This window comes from Pholis gunnellus (assembly GCF_910591455.1).
Source record: "Pholis gunnellus genome assembly, chromosome: 14".
In the NCBI taxonomy this organism is placed as follows: domain Eukaryota; kingdom Metazoa; phylum Chordata; class Actinopteri; order Perciformes; family Pholidae; genus Pholis; species Pholis gunnellus.
The window spans coordinates 16,647,875-16,666,903 of NC_136541.1; the positions used below are offsets into that span (position 1 = coordinate 16,647,875).

Sequence of the window (19,029 nt, forward strand, 5' to 3'; positions counted from 1 at the left end):
TCAAATTGCTTGACCGACCAACAATAAACACATATTTTTTTATGACATAGAATACCAAATAATCCTTCAAATATTCACATTTGATCAGCTAGAACTGGTGAATTATTGGTATATTTGCTTAAAAAAGCAAAAAACAAAAAAGGTATATTTAGCATTGCACTCCAATACAATTGTCAGACTCACAATGGACAGTTTAAATTTAGAAAAAGGTCAAAATTGATGCAGCAGAACCAGAGATATAGGCTATTTTATTTATTTATTATTACTGTTTTTATTCTTTTCACATTCGGCACTTTCATAACCCACAATGCAACTCATCCGCTAACAGTTTGGCTGGAGATTCGGGTGTGCAATGCTCGCAGTGGAGAGTGCAGCCTTAAGTCTCTACTCTCAAGCAGAGGTGAGGAGCGGGCTTACAGAGTCTGAGCTTCAAACTTAGACCCAACCAACGGGTCAAATTGACTCGAGTGACATCACTCGAGTCAATTTGTCAGATTTGGCACAGCTCCCTCTGGAGCCCCAAAAGACTTTATACAACATTTTATCACATATGCAGTAGTCCTCCCCCAAGATGTGTAAACACACTTTGATGAATCAAATTTGGCAGAGTTCCACTTTAATCAATTATAAAAAATTGTTGTGCCAGGATGTTTAAATACAGGTTAGACTTTGGCATCATTACATTTGCTATAACAACGGCTGTGGTCCCGTGATACAACAAAAGGCTTGTAAAAGTGCTTCCCACACACTAATAAATTCATCTTGATTTATTATTCCTTTGACTGATTACAAGGATGTAAATATTCAGCCGGAAAATATATAGTCAGGGTTGACAGAGTGTCTTCCACAAGCACCGCCATGCTGTCCTGTTGGGTCAGAGCTTCACTGCCACTCACAATTATTTATTAGGCTACATATTCACTCTCTATCCATCACTGTATAGCCACCCGGTCCGGTCACATCTCTTTATGTTTATTACAGTGTCCCACCTTCCCGAGGAGGATGATTGACGTTTTCGGAGAGGACCGAGGTGGGACTTGCGCGCTCCTTCTTCTCCAATCGTGGCTCGAGGGGCGGAGGCTTTCCATCCATACTCTGATTATGAGTCAGTTACCAGACATAAGCGGAACAATAACAGTTGGTGGTTACTTTGTATCCGAAACCTTCAAAGGCAAGTTGAGTCCTTAGCGCGTCAAGCTCGCGAGGAGGCTACATCGGAGGTTTCACATAAGAGGAGCTCGACGCGCTCTACTTTTAATCAGATTAGGAGCCTTTAATGTTCAATCCTGCTTTTTTTTTTCGCTCCTTCCCTACAGTAGCGGCGCAGGAGTGGCTAAAGCCAAAAGCAGCGATTCAGATCAGATTTCACCTAAACCAGCTGGGAGAGACACCGAGAGAGAGAGCGAGAGAGAGAGAGAGAGAGAGAGAGAGAGAGAGAGAGAGAGAGAGAGAGAGAGAGAGAGAGAGAGAGAGAGAGAGAGAGAGAGAGAGAGGGTTTGTCAGTCTCCCTCCTCCCAAATCCAGAAAAGCTTACCAAGGAAAAAGGAGGAGTGTCGGGGCTGACAGAGACGCAGAGGAATTTCCGAGGATATTTTTCTTCTTTTTCCCCCCCAACCTCTTGATATAAAAATTTTAAAGTTGGAGGCGAGGCAGCAGAGACCGTGGTCAATGATGGACGAGCAGCCTCGGTTGATGCACTCCCACGGGGTAGGCATGGCCGGACACCCCGGCCTGGCGCAGCATATGCAGGATGGCACGGCGGGGACGGACGGAGAGGGAAGAAAGCAGGACATCGGAGACATATTACAGCAAATAATGACCATCACAGACCAAAGCTTAGACGAAGCACAGGCAAGGTGAGGCTATACCAACAAAAAAAAAACACACACAACAAAACACTTGTAGTATTAATAAGAGAGCGGTAATATTAGCCAATGTTGTTGGGGATGGAGGGGGAAGCTTACATTGTGGTGTGCGCTTCTAAATGAAAGCAATTACGCCCAACGAAGTGCCTGCGAGGAAAGCGAATAAAAAAAGACCATCCAAAAAGAAACTTGTTAGGATTCGTATTTAATTATTTGAAACAACTTTTGGGTTGATGTTTTTTTTAGTCAAAACTATTAATTATCGCAGGTTATTGTAGATTAGGATGATTTGTTCAGAGCTTTTTGAACTGAAGCAGTTTCTCAGACACTTTAACCTTGTTACAAAGGAGTTTACCTCGTTAATCCTGTGCTATATGATAACATGTTGAAGATCCTTTCCTGCACTTTTGATCAGTAATTATCAAAATGATAATGCAAAATGCACTTGAGGCATGTTACAGGTGCAATGTTACTGAGTGTTGTTGCATTTTGTATTATTATTGTTTTTAAGTCTTAATTGTGCATTTATGTGACAAAAATAATTAAATTCACAGACTATGGATTCAGTCGAAATAGTATTCATATTTGTATTCACTTTGGTCTTTACAAATTAGCCTGCTTGAGAAACAGCAGGAGAATCTGAGAAATAATCTTCACGGTGATATTTTGGTGATTTTAGAATGCCCCGCTGTTTTTGTGGCTTTGTTACTATTTCCACTTGTTTGAATATTGATCTGGAAAGGGATGTCCTGTCCTCTTTTTAGGAAGCATGCACTGAACTGCCACAGAATGAAACCTGCTCTCTTCAACGTCTTGTGTGAAATAAAAGAGAAGACAGGTAAGTCTTGTTTTTCCTTTATTGTTTCTTTTGTTTGCTGGATTTGTGCTTACACTCACAGATGCTATTGTAGCATATTGTCAGTTTCGTGGACTAATAGTGTATCCCCAGTGTCGTAGCGTCACCTCTTTACTTTATTTTGCAAAAAAAAAAATACAAATAGAGATTATGATCATCCTGACATTCCTCTCTCTCTCTCTCGCCACTGTAAATGTATTGGGCATACAAAAAAGTCTTCTGATTTGTGATACGTTTTCCCTGTCAAACGTCACACGCCATGCACTGGCCCCAGACGAGGGGCTGTCATTGGACTGGAGTGTTTTCATGCCGACATTTGGTCCTTTCTGGGGCATGGACTCTCTCACCCCGGCACGTCTGTTTTCCTTGGCCTGAGTTTGACGGTGTTTGCTAAGTGAGCTGTTTTTAAATGCAGAGGCAGGTCAGAGGGATTTTTTTTCTGTTTATGTTTGCAACAAGAGTCAAAGTCATGAAGAGGAATGTGTGAATTATTACTCACTTAAGAGCAGATTAAAAGAAGAGCGGCTCACGTGATGAAAGCCTGTGGATATTCTCTGAGGGATGGGGCCGGGCGAGGTTTGAGAGGCGGCTTTTCAAGGGAGGAAATAAAACAAAACATCCAATACAACCTTATCGGTGAGCACAACGTTGAAGCTGTCTTTGAGGTTATTGAGATAGCCTTGTCGCTTCGTCTGGTCGGTTGCACTCAACAGCCATGACAGTTAAAAATAAACACAGGGTCGGTATGGAGTGCAGTGCCATTTTCCTTAATTTTACATGAAGTCTTATTGGCAGACATTTCATTCTTATGAGTCAGAGTTTGGCACAGGTTTTTTCAAAACAACCCCCCCCCCCCCCCCCCCAAAAAAAAAACTAGAAGGAACCAGCAGACACTTTGGGATTTTCATCAGATTTAAAGGTTAAAGTGCTCTCTGTGAGGAGAAAGCTACAGTAGGTTGGGGCCCTGTTTCTAAATTGCAAGGCTTGGAGAAGGGAGAGAGTAATGCCTGAGCTCTTTGTAAACTGTCTGGCGTCTCCCTGGGTTCAGCCAGAGTTCGTTTCCAAAAAGAAGAACAAAGTGACTTGGACCTTTTCCTGGCTTTTCCCCCTGCCTCTCCTCTCTTCCCACCGTTCTTGGCAACCCAGGATTTCACAGAGCCTGTGACGAGAGAGAGAGAGAGAGAGAGAGAGGCTCCCCCTCAGCCTGCAAATTAGGACCAAGTTTGGATGTGAACATATTTCAACATAGTTTATATTCTCTCTCTTTTTTTTCTTTTGAATCAGCTTTTTTTGTTTGTTTTTTTCCCAAGTCCCAAGTGTATTTGAAAAACATGCTCCGAAACCACAAATCAGCAAGCCCTAAATAACTACGTTGCTTTGATGAAGCCAGAAAAGCATTTAAAAGTTAAGAATAACCGAAACAATTTATGAGAGAATCGAGCCTCAATGGCTGCCTCGCTGTGTCCTCCCCGTCTACGTTTGAAGGGCTGAGCTGCGGCTCATCTTCGCCCATAGGAGGCTTGTGCAGACGAAACTGAAAAATCCTTTCACTGCAGTGACAGAGAAAATGACTCAAACCTTCACCATGGCATTTACAGCCAAATGTGCTGAGTGCAGTGTATGCGAGCGGGGTACAGCCTGTAATTTGTCAGGTCTTTTTCATATTCTTTACAAAGAGTCAGCTTCTCCACGCTTTTCTTTTTTTTTTTTTCTTCTTTTTTTTTTACATTGTTGCAAGAGTGTCTGTGAGAACAAGTGCGAGCAGGAGACGAGTGCAGCGGTTCGGCTTTTTAGAGGCCGGCCCTTCCCCTCGACCTTTTACTGAAGAGTGGAGACATTTCTTTTGGATCATATATCATTTGTCGCATGTAGTTATTCGCGTGCGTTACGTGTTACCTCTTTCGTGGTGCAGCGGTGGCGTGCCTGTGTTGACAGCAGCAATATGGGGACATTGCAGCAACGAGGTGTCCATTGGCGAGCAGCTGACAAACAAGGCGGGGAGTGCATGCCAATAGCAGACAGAGCAGGCCTTAACTGATGACCCCACCCCGCCCCGCTCCCTGTATATTTGTGCCGGGGTCGGGCCCGTGTCACGGCAGGAGAGTATTTAGCAAGCTTAAACAAGCTCAGGTTCGCATGCTGGCTTATGAAGAAAAACGACGGCGGAGGTTTTGTGTTACCACTTACAGACGTTCCTTTCGGGCCCGCCAGTGTTGTATTTCATGTTTGCCCTGACTACCGGGGCCCCTCGACACACAAAAAAAAAATATTATCATTGTTTCTACAGTTCCTGAGAAGCACTTACAATTTGTTTTCCTGTGCTCGCTTCACATCCTGTGAAGAGAGTTGGAGAGTGTCTTTGTTTGTGTGGAACCATTACGACGAGGGAAGCTGGCACGTATGGTTGACTAAGTAAAAGAAGCCAGACACCAAGTCAGTGTTTCATGGGTGTCAGGTTTCAGGCCTACCCTCTCTCTCTCTCTCTCCCTCTCTCTCCCTCTCTCTCCGTCTCTCTATCTGCGGGCCTGGGACTGTTTCGTCAGGCCACTTCGTGTCAGCAGCCTCACATTACCCCTATGCAGGCCGGGGTCAGATGCTGAGCTCCTGCATGACTAATGTGATCAGACGGATAATGCATTACACCGGTTGAACTTATCGGAGCCGTAGACCTGCTGAATCAGTAGCTCTCGCTAACTGCAGCACCCCCCCACTAAAGCTCGCCCTGCTAATTAGACATGTACACACATTTTAGTTATTCACAGTATGTGTTGGTCTAGTCACTTTCAAGTTTTCAATATCAGCACAAAGCAAAAGTTCTTCTTTTTGATAACTATCCTTAAAATGCTGTGTTGTTAGATGGGTTTCAACTAACAATTACTCTCATTATTGATTAGTCTGCTGATTACGTTCTTGATTAAATGAGTAATCTTTTTGTCCATAAAAAAAAGAGAGGCTAAAGTGACATCTTCAGTTTTCTTGTTTTGTCCGACCGGCATCCCAAAACCCAAAGATATTCAATTTACAATAATACAAAACAGAAAAAAATCAACAAATCTTCACGTCGGAGTAGCTGGAAACAACAAAAGTTTGGCATTTTGCTTTAAAAATGGCTAAAATGATTAATCAATTAAGTTGCAGATTAATATTCTTAGGCTTAGGCTTGAAATATCTGAAAAGGTGCGTGGTGGTAAAAAGTCAAATGACTATTTATTTACGGTATTTCCTGTAACGTTAACGTTAAGCGTTGATGAAGGTACTAGTTGAGCCCCCATGAAGCAGTGGATAGACTGGTCACTATGGCTCCCAGTGCTGCTGTTTTTCAGTATTTAATTGACATGGCTGTCCATGATGAGTTCAGGGGTTAGTGTTGCCGCTCTTTGTTACTCTCCTCTCATCTCCAGTGACAGATGGAGGCATTAGTTTCCAATGTGGCGCTGTCCCGAAACTAATGGCTATGTCCTTGGTTTCCCCGCGCTAGCTGGGAGACTGTATATCTGTCCCCGGCTTGGAAGTGCCGAAGCAGCAGTTTATCCCCCTCCACCCCCCACCCCCCCATGTTTTAGTTTCCACGGAAATAAGGCTGAACAGGACCCTGTCTGTTCTCTCTTAAATGGCTCGAAATAAATAACTTCAAAACGAGTGGCAAAGTTTTCCTGAGAAAACGTTGCCGGGCTTTGATTTGCGAGTTTATAGGAAACTATTCATCCACTTACCAGAGACGTTCCTCTTAGTGAATAACAATAAACACGTTATATATTTGTGTAAGTAGTCTGAGCCGGGATGTGCTGATTGTGAGTTTATCCTTGTTTTTTAAAGTGAGTTATGTCAAACAAAAATAGACTGAATTCCATTTTACCGACCGACATTTCCTCTATATTTAAATTTATATCCACTACATTATCAGTGCACTTCACCAGCTTACAGCGTGTATTTTTATTTTTTTTGCTGTTTCCTGTCCTCTGATATAAACTCTCTCGCAATTAGGACAGCTAATATATTATGCAAATGTTGACTGGCTTAATTGAGACATGTTAATCATGTTTTAAGAGGCTAATTACAGCCCTGTATATCTGAGGTGGGAGTTGTAATTAGCCATGATAACAGATCTGGCTGTAGAATGGTCATAGTCTGCGTGTCAACGTATGGCAAAGGGGCGCGTGTGTGCGTAGGTGTGTGCGTAGGTGTGTGCGTAGGTGTGTGCGTGCGTGTGTGTGTGTGTGAGAGCATAGCTAGGTCGCCAGGTGTGTTTGTTGTTGCCCTCTTTCTTTGGGAAGTTGAAGCAGCTCTTTTCTGCCTCTCTCAGCCTTAAAAACAAATTAAAAATCAAAAGTTTGAATTCCTGTGTGGTGTCTGTCCACATGCATGCACGTTAGTGTGTGTCCATGTCCTTTTTAAATGTATCAGATAACAATTCTTCCCTCCACGCACATTTTTTCACATTCATGGAAACAGCATTAAGGACAGGGAAACAGGTTTATCAGTTCACCTATTCAGCAGAATATGAATGCATTGCATCTCTATCTATAGTTTGTTTCCTGCACTTCTCAATCTGGTTATCAGATGCAGCAGTCCTGGCCATTCCGCAAACAGAGCTTTTATACGAGACTGTGTTCTTAGTTTTCTGACAGAGATCATATTCAGATCCATTACACTAAGAATGCCTTCCCACTTATCGAATATAAAATTGCTTTAGAGAGGAAATTCGCTCTATGGCGGAGTGGAGTTTCTTTTTTATCAGATGTTTGTCTCTGGAGCAGCTTTTAGTGTCTTCAAAACAGCTCTGGTGACATTATTGCAGTTGCAATTGCCTCAGCCATTGTTTTTCTTATTGGTGCTGTTTGGATATGATTGGATTTTCCACAGTCTGGTGGAATTGCCTCACGCAGTAGGACCGGTGGACGCGTATATCCTCATATTGTTGGCGTTGAAACACCTGCAGATCGTATTACTGATATGTTCATGGGGCTCCAACTGTGTACTGCAAAACCTCTGAATTACACAGTTTAGTTTTTCACATTTCATAGTATTAAAAGTAGTTGCTTACATGCACACCATGTCACATTCCCCCCCCCCCCCCCCCGCTGTTTGACTGAAGAGTCATTATCGTTTCTTATATCTAAAAATGTAACCCATACATTCAGATTTTCTCGGGTGCTTTGATCGGGGTGGTTGCCAAGGCAGTTGATAACCTTTAATTTGAGGTGTGGGGATCTCATTTCTTTGGCACCCTGCCACTACGATGTAAGTGGCGTGTTGGCAGCATGCTGGGGTTGTATAAAAGGACCCCCCCCCCCCCCCCCCCCCCCCCTTCCTTCCCTGACTTCGATGAACAGTCAAACGTAAAATGGCAAGCGCTCTTCCCTGGCTGACTTAGTAAAAATGACATAAATTAATACATGCTGCTTAAACAGGACCAAGATTAATGGTTGCCTTTCGAAGCGGCTTAGATCCACTGTCAGTCGCTGCTCGCTGCCCAGATGGAATCAACACCAATCAATGAGGCTACCCGACTCTCCCTGGATATCTGCTTAGGATGTTGAGTGGGGCGACACACACACACACACACACACACACACACACACTGACACGCGTGCACATTTCTATACATCCCGTACACTACGCTTTCCCGTTCGGACACATACTATATATCATGCAAAAACAAACAAACGCATGAATTGCACCCCCGTTGATGCAGTGTTTCTGCTCCCCTCTTCGGCATTTCTTCATACGAACTCGTAGGCATATCCCGTATTACTTCCCATACAGTGGGGTGTTCAATCAGGTGCCACAAAGTCAGATGGGGAAGAGCAGTGAGGCTGATGGCTCAGTAGTGATTGGATGTTTCAATTACTGATAGTAATGCCATGGTGTAGTGAGTCATGCAGTGCAGATAGCACCATTTATTTTAATCAGGACAGGGGAGAGATGGGTGTGGATGTGTCTCCCTCGTTTCAGAGTAGTTTCACATTTAGATGCAGGGGAGTGCTCTCTCTCTCTCTCACTCTCTCTCTCTCTATCTCTCTCTCTCTCTTTCTTTATTTCACACACACACGCACGCACACGCACACACACACTCAGGTGGATTGAGAGTGGAGGAGAGGTTGCCGTGGGTAACGCATAGCGACAAGGTACTCTCTCGGTGAGCTATTCTAATTTATGTTAATAAACCTTGCTGTTGCCGCGAGAGACAAAGGGGCCACAGATGAGCCTTGGTAACCTCGGCACCTTGAGTGGAAGGAAAGGCGCAGACAAAGAACAATGCAGACACACACACACTCGAAGAGAAAAAGAGAGAAGAGATATCGAAACTGTAGAGAAAGACACAAATACTGTGGCGGAGAGCGATGATAAATTTAGCCACATAAAGAGTTGTTTTTGTGGCTGCAAAATCAAACAGTCTCATGCTGGCAATCTTCAGTGTGGCGTGTGGTATCTACTATTCCTGTGCGTGTGTCAGAATGTGTGTGTTGGAGGGGCAGAAATAGGCGGGCGGGCGGTCTCCTGGGATTGTTGCTGATAATTCCGTGGGGCCCATAGAGACACGAGGGTGCTGCAGTTTTGGATCACTTCCCCGGGCAGATGGGACACCATAGGTAGCATTTAGCACAGTGAGAGCCAGAGCACGAGTGTTAGCAGAGGTCAGCACTCGGCCTCGCTGCCCGGCACCCGGAAAGACCGTTTTTCAGAGACGCAGACGAGGGCCCTTAAATCTGACGTAGTGTCGGCTCTTTTCAGGCAAGAAAGGGAACCCTCAGCGTTCACGAAACACAAAGAAAAGAAGCACAAAACTCACCATGTGGATCAAAACACTTCTTGTTTGCTTTGTCTGCTGCGATGCACTGTTAAAAAAAAATCAATTAGTGAGTCAAAACTGCCATTAGGGTGAGAAATCATTTTGCTTGTTTCCTTGAATCCGTTCACGTCATTACAACTTGCATCATGAAAACTCTCATTAAACTGAAATTGCTTCAGAAACGGTGCTGATTTTCTCAACCAACAGCTGCTTTGATTTGTTATTGAGGAAAATCTACTTTATGTATATATTAAAGGCCTCATTACTAGACTGTAATATTTTTCAGTGCGGTAACAAACCAAACCTTGACGTTTATGGTCTTAATTCAGATGTCGAACAAGGTAAAAATTTGTTTACTGTTTTTCCCAGTTACAGCGATCAGGATTGATAATGCAGCCTTGCTGGTTCCCCGTACTGTAGATATCCGTATCTCAACGCAAAGACTGAAAGCTGTGGGTTTCCTTTGTGCCTTCTGTCTGCCAGCTTGCCTTTGGCGGTGTTAGTTCTGGACAGTTAACTCCAACTGAAATTATGTTAATTGCTGTCATTTTCTTTTTTCTACTTGAGCATAATCAGCAAATTATATACTTCTGTTCATTTATTACCAAGCCACTTTTAACAGAGTTTTTACCCTTCAAAGATCAAAAGTCAGGAGGTAGTTCGCTCTCATGATGTGTGTGTGTGTGTGTGTGTGTACATGTAGGTTTATGTGTGCCGATGTGTGTTATAAACTATTAGTCATTTTGTGTAATAGTTTCATTATACCAGCAACATTGTATCTCAAAAGGTCAGGATGCGCATTTAGTGTCAGTTACAACAAAAACGTGAAATGAGAAAGTACAACTATTGTAATTAGCGTATTAATATCATGAGTGTCCGGTTCTAATTGCTTACACTGCACTTAGCTTGAATGCTGAATATTAACACCTGAAAAACATTCATGCTAAAGTTTATAATACTACGGTTTTGGTGCCATTGTGTCAGAGAGGTGTCCGCTTCTTACTTTCAAGGCCATTTTTGGGTGTTTGGTGTCATCCAGAATGGGATCATGCTGTTCGAGTGTTAGATGTTTTAGGTATTTACAAAATGAATTGAAACATCTTATAGAAAATAGAAATTAATTAAATTCATATTATTTAATAAAGCATGGTCCAATTTTTCACATTGTTTATTTCTTTCCTTTTTGTCTCTGATTTTACGCTGTTTTGGTGAATCCAGTGTTGTTTGTGTAAATCAGCCACTTTGTATTTTGTATATGTCTGTGTTTGTGTGTGTGTGTGTGTGTGTTTTAATAGCCAGTAGCTCGCAGAGAAAAAAAGCAAGTGAGAGGTGTGACATAAGCATACATTGTGCGGTTGCCGCACCCTGAAGTCTGTTGAAGCACAATTTATCAATATTGTTTTTGCACAGGACTCACCTGAAGACAATTGTTTTAGGATAACAAGACAAGAACGCTCATTTTACATGAGAAGAAATTTAAAACAGCTATTTCTCCTCAGAAAAAGTAGGGGAAATTAAAATGTTGCATACATATATATTTTTTAAATATTATATAGATGTATTTATTTTGTTGATGTTGTTTATATATATTTAGTTTTTGTATACATGAGGGGCTATCCTGTTACAGTTTTTCTTTGGAATCTATATTTATTAAGACACCCTGCTATAGGTATTTGTAGTACAAGCGGGAGATGCCCTGTATAGTTTTGAGCTTTTACATAAAAGGCACCTTTCACTGGAGCGGTGTCTGTGTCAGTACCTCGTTCAAGTTCACTTTGAGCCGTGCAAGTGACGGAGGCTTTTAGTGCTTCTCATCCATGCCTTTCACCATTCGTTCACAAGATCTGAACCGACGACCCCGTGACTCCACACATGCCTCTCACGCCTCCGGGGCGAGCAGCTCTTCCTTCTTCTTCTATTATATTTTATTTGGCTTGCTGGCACCACCTTGTATCCTGCTTTTATTGGACATGTCCTTCAGCACCGTGTTTAGCTCTCTCCTCCCCTAAACACATAAAATTCCTTTATGTTCCTATTACTTGAGTTTATGAAGAGCGTCTTAAGCCCCCTCCCTGCCGATAAGATCATATTGATAGATTGATATTGGGAGAGCTGTAGTGTGATAAAGGCGCGGGGGTTAAGAGCTTCTTGGATAGTTTAACCTTGATAAAACAGTTGTTTCAGTGAGGCTGATTTTGCCCCATCCGTCTTCATCCGTCAGGGCCTCGCTGAAGTATGCAAATGAAGGCAGTAGAGGGAAGCGCCGTGTGCGGTTAAATGGGGCGTTGCGAATGTGCGGTGTACCGCGCCAACGGGGTGATACTACTTACTGTCCAAATTTAGTGTGTCTCTTCTGAAACATCCTCCCCCACTTTCTTCCTTTTTGTCTGCATTTCAAGAATATATATATATATATATATATACGTATATATACGTATATATACATACAGCCCTGAGAGGAACTGTGGCCCCTCGTAAAATGATTACAGCTGTGGCAGCAGCAAAGCAGTTTATGCCCGTACATGTGTTGCATTATTATAGATTTTAAATCTTTTTTTGAGCTGGAGTGTGGCGACTGCAGAGCAAGTGTGTTATCCCTTTATCTGTGTCTTTGTGCGTGCAGTATCTGTATTTACATGTTGCGGCGGGTTTTTATTGCGGCCATATATTTGAGAATTTAGGCTGTTTATTGCGCTAATTAGCGAGTCTTGAGGTGTAAGGGTAATAATCTTTATGATAATAACTGTTTATGCCTTAACACTGCTCTCCATTCACAGTTTACGTTGCTCGGGCAGCTTCATTTGCCTGATTAGTTTTGTACCTACTCAGCAGCATTAAGGGGTGTTTTTTTTTGCGCGCGCTTGATTTTCCCATTTATCTCATGTGTCGGCATATTGATCGATTCCCCTGCTCACTCATTATTTTGTTCTGTTCTTCACAACTCATTTTCAGAAAGAGAGCCAGCACCGAGGCCAGAAACAGATACCGCGTCTCCCCTCTGCTGTCTGACTAGCCACCACACACATAAAGCTGTCAATCAGGAGCTTTCCTGCCTGCCCTTTGTTATGGAACGCCAGCTCTGTGGGTGGGTCCTCCGGGTGATAGATGGCTCAGAGAGCCTATCGGACTACAGGAAGCATCCATCTCTGTCTGAAGCCTGTTAAACAAGCTTGGGAAAGCAGCCATGTAGTCCTAACCACCACTGGCCTCTTCTAAAAAAAAGCCATTAACATTAATGAAGGATAACTTTAAAAGTTCTTCAGTAATAGGCTTGAATTGGATTTATGAGTCAGATAGTTTGCCAGAGAGTACGTCATGAAAAATGTCACTGGTGGATAAATGGAAATGAGCATTTGAAAGGTCTCGGGACACTGTTTCACCAAGGATTTCATTTTGGCTGAGAAGCTTTATATATATTTATTTTTATCTTGCACGTCAATGATTTTCCCTCCAGGTCTAAAGTCAAGCAGCATCTCCAGAGTTGCTGTGAAGCAAAGTGTTTGATGTTTTAAGTGACTGCAAAGATAAAGCTGCTCATCTTACACACAGTGCTGCTGTTCCTCGAGAAGGGAAAAAAAATAAGTTCTTAATACTTTTTTTAAAGGCCTTTCATCCCAGGTGGCACTGGCCATTTCAATATCTTGCAACTACCACTTTACCTGTCTGCAGGGTCCCTATAGATGGCTGATGTGAAACTGCCATTAGCCAGCCAATTCCTCAGCCACAGATTACTGTGCCAGTACGTGGTAATCACAATTTTGAAAAAGTTCTGATTGCACTCTATCCAACCTACAAAGTGTGGCATAAATGGGTTTTTTCGAAGGTCTGCAGTCGGTAGTTGGTATGTCATCATAGTGCATTAGGACTGTCAGAGGCAAAATAGCAGTTTTTGAAACCTCTTTCAATTCGTGCGAATGTTAAAAGGATGCAGAAATACACTCGGACTAAACCAAGCAAACAAGGCCTCTGTGTTTTCTTTCAATGCACCTCATCACTTTTCACTTGCTTCCCTTGAAAATATAGTTATTTGCATGCATCTCCCCTCCCTCTCCTGGTTTCTACCTCGGTCTCTCCTCCTCTCGCTCCTGCTAACCTCTGATGTCATTAGCGTTGGAGGGAGGTTGAAGGGAGAGAGGGGTTTGCTATTCTTAATGAATTCCGCTGTGTCTTTGCACTCCCCCACCTAGTTAACCCTACCCCCCTCCAGTGCTCAAGGTGTCAAATTAGAGCAGCTGGAAAAGGGGCGAACAAGGAGATGGACAAGGTATGGCTCACCCCACTCCATTTCCTTACTCTCCTTCAAATCACCTAATACAACATGATATCCATGAATAGTTTCCACGAACAACTCTGCAAAAATGGTTGGATGCATTCCACAAGTTCACTTTAATAATTAGGAAGCTGGTGCTGCAGTTAATAAAAAGGTTGCTCATACAGTGATGCACACTGAAAATACAGTTAAAGGAGGAATTCACCATCGGGTACTTTCACTCTGTTACACACAGTATCATTAATATGCAGTCGTTGAAGTAGTGCTCAGATCCTTTACATAAGCAAAAGTACCAATGCTGCAATGTAAAAGTATTGCATTCAAATTTGTAAGTAAAACATTTTTCAGCACAATGCATGTAATGAATGGAAAGTATAATAAAGTCATTATGCAGAATTGCCCCTGTTACATGTAGTTAAATTGCAATATATAGTTTATTGGATTATTATTACTGATGAATTAATATGTTAGAAGCATGTTGCAGCTGGTTGAGTTGGAGCTCATTTTATTTATTTATTCTCTCTAAATTTAAATAATTGTTAGCAACCAATAAAGGTAGAACTATCCAATATCTAAGTAAAGGAACGGAAAAAATTATACAAATTTATTTAGCTTTCAAATCCCATTTATTTATTTGTCTTTTGACCCACTGGAGGCGAACCCATTGGGAACCACTGATCTGGATATAAATATTAATTATTATAACATTTAAATACTTGTGTGATGTAGAAATACCTCAGAACAGTACCTGTACAATTACTTTCCACCACTATCAGTCATTTTGTAATTTTGTTTAATAGCCGGTGCTCACGAGACTTTATTTTCAATTCGGGTGGCGATCTCAAAGTTTCCAAAGATGACAATTACGATTTAAATTTGATAAGATGGTGTATATAAAAAAAAAAGCGTGACCTCAGCTTACCTCGTCTGCATTTGTTTGAGTTCATGGCTTCCCTTTGTCCACATAAACTCCTTTAGACAGTCTCCAGAAGGGAGGGCATGAACTCACCACATGTAATGTAGGTGGTGTTGCAGAGTGATAGTGCTAGTGACAGTGATAACATATCAGACTCCTTTGCAGCTCTGCATGGAAACACCTCTGCATGAGGTCACATCCTCTTTTGGTTGGTGATCCTCAGGAATGAGAAAAACACACCAGTCGGGCCAAATAGGCGCGAAGACGCAAGCTACATCCCCGGTAGCAGTTTTTAACGATGCTAAAGTGTTTCGGGGTGGATTTCTGTGAGCCTAGCAGAGTTGTTGTTGTCTACTTCACCCCGGCGCTAACGGTTGATAGTCCTGACTCAACAGAGAGCCGACATCCCCCCGTGGCTGTGCTTACTCACTCCTGAGCCCAGCGTTTAGTTTTACTTGGCAGACCCGGGCCACAGCTCATTAGACTAAGAGAATGTGCCTGCCTTAATTAATGATATGTAAATATCCTTGAATTGGCCACATTTGCATATTAAGAGAGATTTGTGGAATCTGTGGAGTAATATATTTTAATTAGGGATTAATTAAAAATAATGGGAATTTCATTTCGCCTGGCAGGTTGTGTTTGGTGTGAAGCGTGTGTCGGGGCCCAATCTTTGAGCGCCGAGGCAGCTACCAACATGTGAAGGAAGCGCTGCTCTTCCACCCCGCTATCTGTGCTGCATACAAACATGTGCGTGTGTGCCCTCGAACACACACACAGACAGACACACACACACACACACTCACTCTGGCATCACATTCCTTGAGATGCCAGAGCCTTCCCAGGGGGTCTCCACAAAGCGCTGTAGCTTTGAAAAGCGGGTGAGGGGGATGGGGGGGAGGGGTGGTGGTGGTGGTGGGGGGGGGGGGGGGGGGGGATCCAGCTTGAACACCCACGATGTGTTTTTAGGGATGGTTCCTGTTTGGCTCAATTTCATCTCTTCTCATCTTTCTTTTTCTTTTCTTTTTTCTGTGTAGTTGGGGAATGGCTCTCAGACATGGAACACTAGTTATGTTGGCAATTATGTTAATGGAATGCCATTAGGCCATGATTGTGTATGAGCGAATGGGGAGAGAGGGCACGCATTCAGAGACCCAAGTCCATGTCTGCTTTGATCCACATCTCGGTTACACTTTGCCAAAACAATTTCCAACATATTCTCTATAGTTTTTCACTCGATAGATCTTCAGTACAGCAAACAGTTTGACCGTCATGTCAGGGGTTGTTTCATTTCAGGCTATTTGTACTGGGTAATGATGTACTCAGTGTGTTTTTCTCTTGACATCTGTGAAAATAAATCTGAATAGAGACAAAGAAACCATCTGTCATCAGCATCGCTAATAGCACTGATAGCGCGGCCACTATCACGGCATCTCCTAGGTGGAAATCATCCCCATTACCAAGCGGCACGACTGCTTCCTGCTTCCTGATGCTCCTCGCAGCAGCATCACGCGCAAACACACTCTCATCTGCTTCCTTTTGAAGACGATTTTTGATTCATTCGGTCATTTTCAGTCATTTTCAGTCATTTTCAGTCATTTCCGTGGAGCAGAAGGATGCGGTAAATGTCTGTTTTTCTCCGGGCCGGGCTCAAGGCAGAGAGCTCCTTTGGCATTTGTGATGTGTCGTCAGCGCGCTGATGTTATTGATCCAGGACCTTCCGAATTCATTAGGAGATCCAGCACAACTGTGCTGCATCTTTATTTATGTTGCTGCCCCCTCCCTGGCCTGCCTCTCTCTCTCTCTCTCTCTCTCTCTCTCTCTCTCTCTCTCTCTCTCTCTCTCTCTCTCTCTCTGCCTCACTCCCTGTCTACCTTCCCTCTTTCATCCTCCATGCATTATTCTTTTATTATTCTTTTACAGCTGCCTTATCGCCCGCATTTTGGTGAGGATAAGACCTGTCATCTTTGGGTCTTGTCTGGGGGGGATGATGGGAGACTTCAATGGGGAGGAGGTGGATGGGAGGGAGGACGATGGGTGTAAAGAATGCCTGCTGTCCCCCTTTTCCCCCCCCGCCTGAAATGGACCCCTCTCTCTCGCTCTCTCTCTCTCTCGCTCTCTCTTTTCTCTTTTTCCTCCTCCTCCACCTTGCTCTCTTTCACTCTCGCTCTCGCTGTCTCTCTTTGTAATGAGAATCCCTCCTTAATTGAGGGAGCTGCAGCGATCTGGCCGAGGGCGGCAGGGTTAGATTGTGATACTGGCTACGTGACCGTTATGCTGATAGAGGTGGCGGATCAATAATTTAGGCCCTGACCTTAATGGTGGTGTTAAAATGCTCATTCCTCTGGAGTCTGGAGGCCTTAAAGGTGCAGGGTTGGATAAAGCCACGGAGCTGGCTGGATGTGGAGGTGGGAGTGGGGGATGGTGGTAAAAGCAGATAAGAAGAGAGGTGGAGAAAGGCAGCGAGGGAGAGTGCATTTGCAGTCAGCCCCTCGGTCTGTGAAAGGAGGGATCATGAGTGATGTTTTTCCTGCTTCCACATTCAGACGCTCACATTGTCACCAACATTCATCCTCTTAGTATCTACATGAATGCCATAAGCTTTTCTTTTTTTTTTTCTTTCTGTATTTAGTATCTGGTTGTAATCCGTTTTCATAAGAAATTCTCCACCCATTCTCACTGATGCACTGAATGCATCACCAGACACCAGAAGTGAACAAAGACTGCGGTAACGAGTGGGTTTAATCTGGTTCTGGGCTTGTCTTGTGCTCCTTAGCTTAAGGCCATGCACATCGAGGATGCAGACAGCCATCGATTTGATTCTGAGGGACATTAACGTCACGGCCTCATGCGTCTCTCTGAATCTCTAAGAACGGACTCATTCCCTGCTGGCAGGATGCGACCATCTCAGCTCTTCCCTGCTCCTCCCCACCCACCCAGCCAGCCACCCTTAGGGGATGATATATTAGATATAACCAATTCAATTTTATGCAGCCAGGACAGACGCCCTGGGGACATAAACACACACATTTTTAATACACTCCTCACCAGGAAGCCCAATGCGCCAGAGCCTGCGGCTGCCCTGGGTCTCCTCTCACACTCAATTATTAATGTAACGGCCGTAGTGGCTTAATTAAATAATAAAGACAAGCTCACTGCAAAGGAATGGGCCAAGGACAAGTCGGGAAAGGAGAGATGGCTTTTCTAAATGTCTATTTTTTTTTTTACATACACAAGGATGCAGTGCTGTAAATATGTGATACTGCAATAACATTTGGTTACACAACATATCTCATCCATCACTGAATAAAATGTGATGGTTCATATATTTATTGGGTCACTATTGTTGTATCTACTGAATGAGGAGGAAAAGAGGAGGCCGCGGTACCTCTAATTGCTTTATACCCTTTTTTTTGCCCAGAAAGCCCTTTAAAAAAAACAAAAATCATTTGAGGGAGAGGTGTAGACTTTTGGCTTCAAGTACCAGATCTGCTCATAAATCAGTTGTCTTGAGAGCCGGGTCAAACAAGGGCTTGTGATACCTCAACTACATGAAAAGAATGAGTTCCTCAGATTATGGATTCCTGCCACCTCAAGGGCAAGCCAGAGGAAGCACTCCGTCTGCGATATGATGAAATGTGGCGTTATCTTTTACTTTGTTTCATTAGATTCACTGGAGATTACACTCTATCCTCAAAGACTAGATTTTCCAGCTTTCTAAGATGAGCGATCTTCTGGCCTCGGGGCAAAAAAAAAAAAAAAAAAAATGTATTTCCAGCTCCCATCCTGAGCCCGTTTCTTGGGGTTCATGTCTGTTTTAACTTGCAATTAATTATTCAAATCCGTTTTGAAATGCAGGGTTACATTTTGAGTGGCTTGTTCAAAGGCAAAAGCAGTTTTATTCCACTAATGGCAAGAAAGCTCCGCCATTAGATTGAAAAATAGGCCCATTGTGTGTGTTGACTTGGTGGCGTACTGCGATGAAGGATTGCGACAAACTGGAGTGTTTAAATCGGCGAATTGAAATTAATGCCCTCTCAAAGCCAGGCTTGCTGACGATACATTAAAGCTAATACTCCAGTGAGGTCGAGCAAATGTTTGTTTATATACATGAAATACGCTCGGAGAGAATGAAATGATTGGATTTTGCCCAAGTAAACACTTATATTAAGGAGAGAGACAAAAGAAACAAATTGTGATGCAATGAAAGTGTGGGCGCTTTCCATGTTTATTGTTTCGTCTGTGTTTTTGAGTAGACTAATCTTTCCTGACAATTTTTTAAATCTGTATTTCTCCTTTTCTACAAGTCAGCTTCTTTTTTTGTTTTTT

General features: G+C 43.1%; 1 protein-coding gene across 2 annotated transcripts in view; it reads left to right on the forward strand.

The window, feature by feature from the left end:
• Positions 1-1,130: 1,130 nt before the first annotated feature.
• pbx1a (pre-B-cell leukemia homeobox 1a) overlaps positions 1,131-19,029 on the forward strand; it is a 46,275-nt gene continuing 28,376 nt past the window's right edge. For both annotated transcript variants that reach the window (XM_079173446.1, XM_079173447.1), the window contains exons 1-2: positions 1,131-1,856; positions 2,630-2,703. In XM_079173446.1, the coding sequence (XP_079029572.1) occupies positions 1,669-1,856; positions 2,630-2,703 (262 nt within the window). In that variant the 5' untranslated portion in view covers positions 1,131-1,668. The remainder of the gene's footprint in view (positions 1,857-2,629; positions 2,704-19,029) is intronic.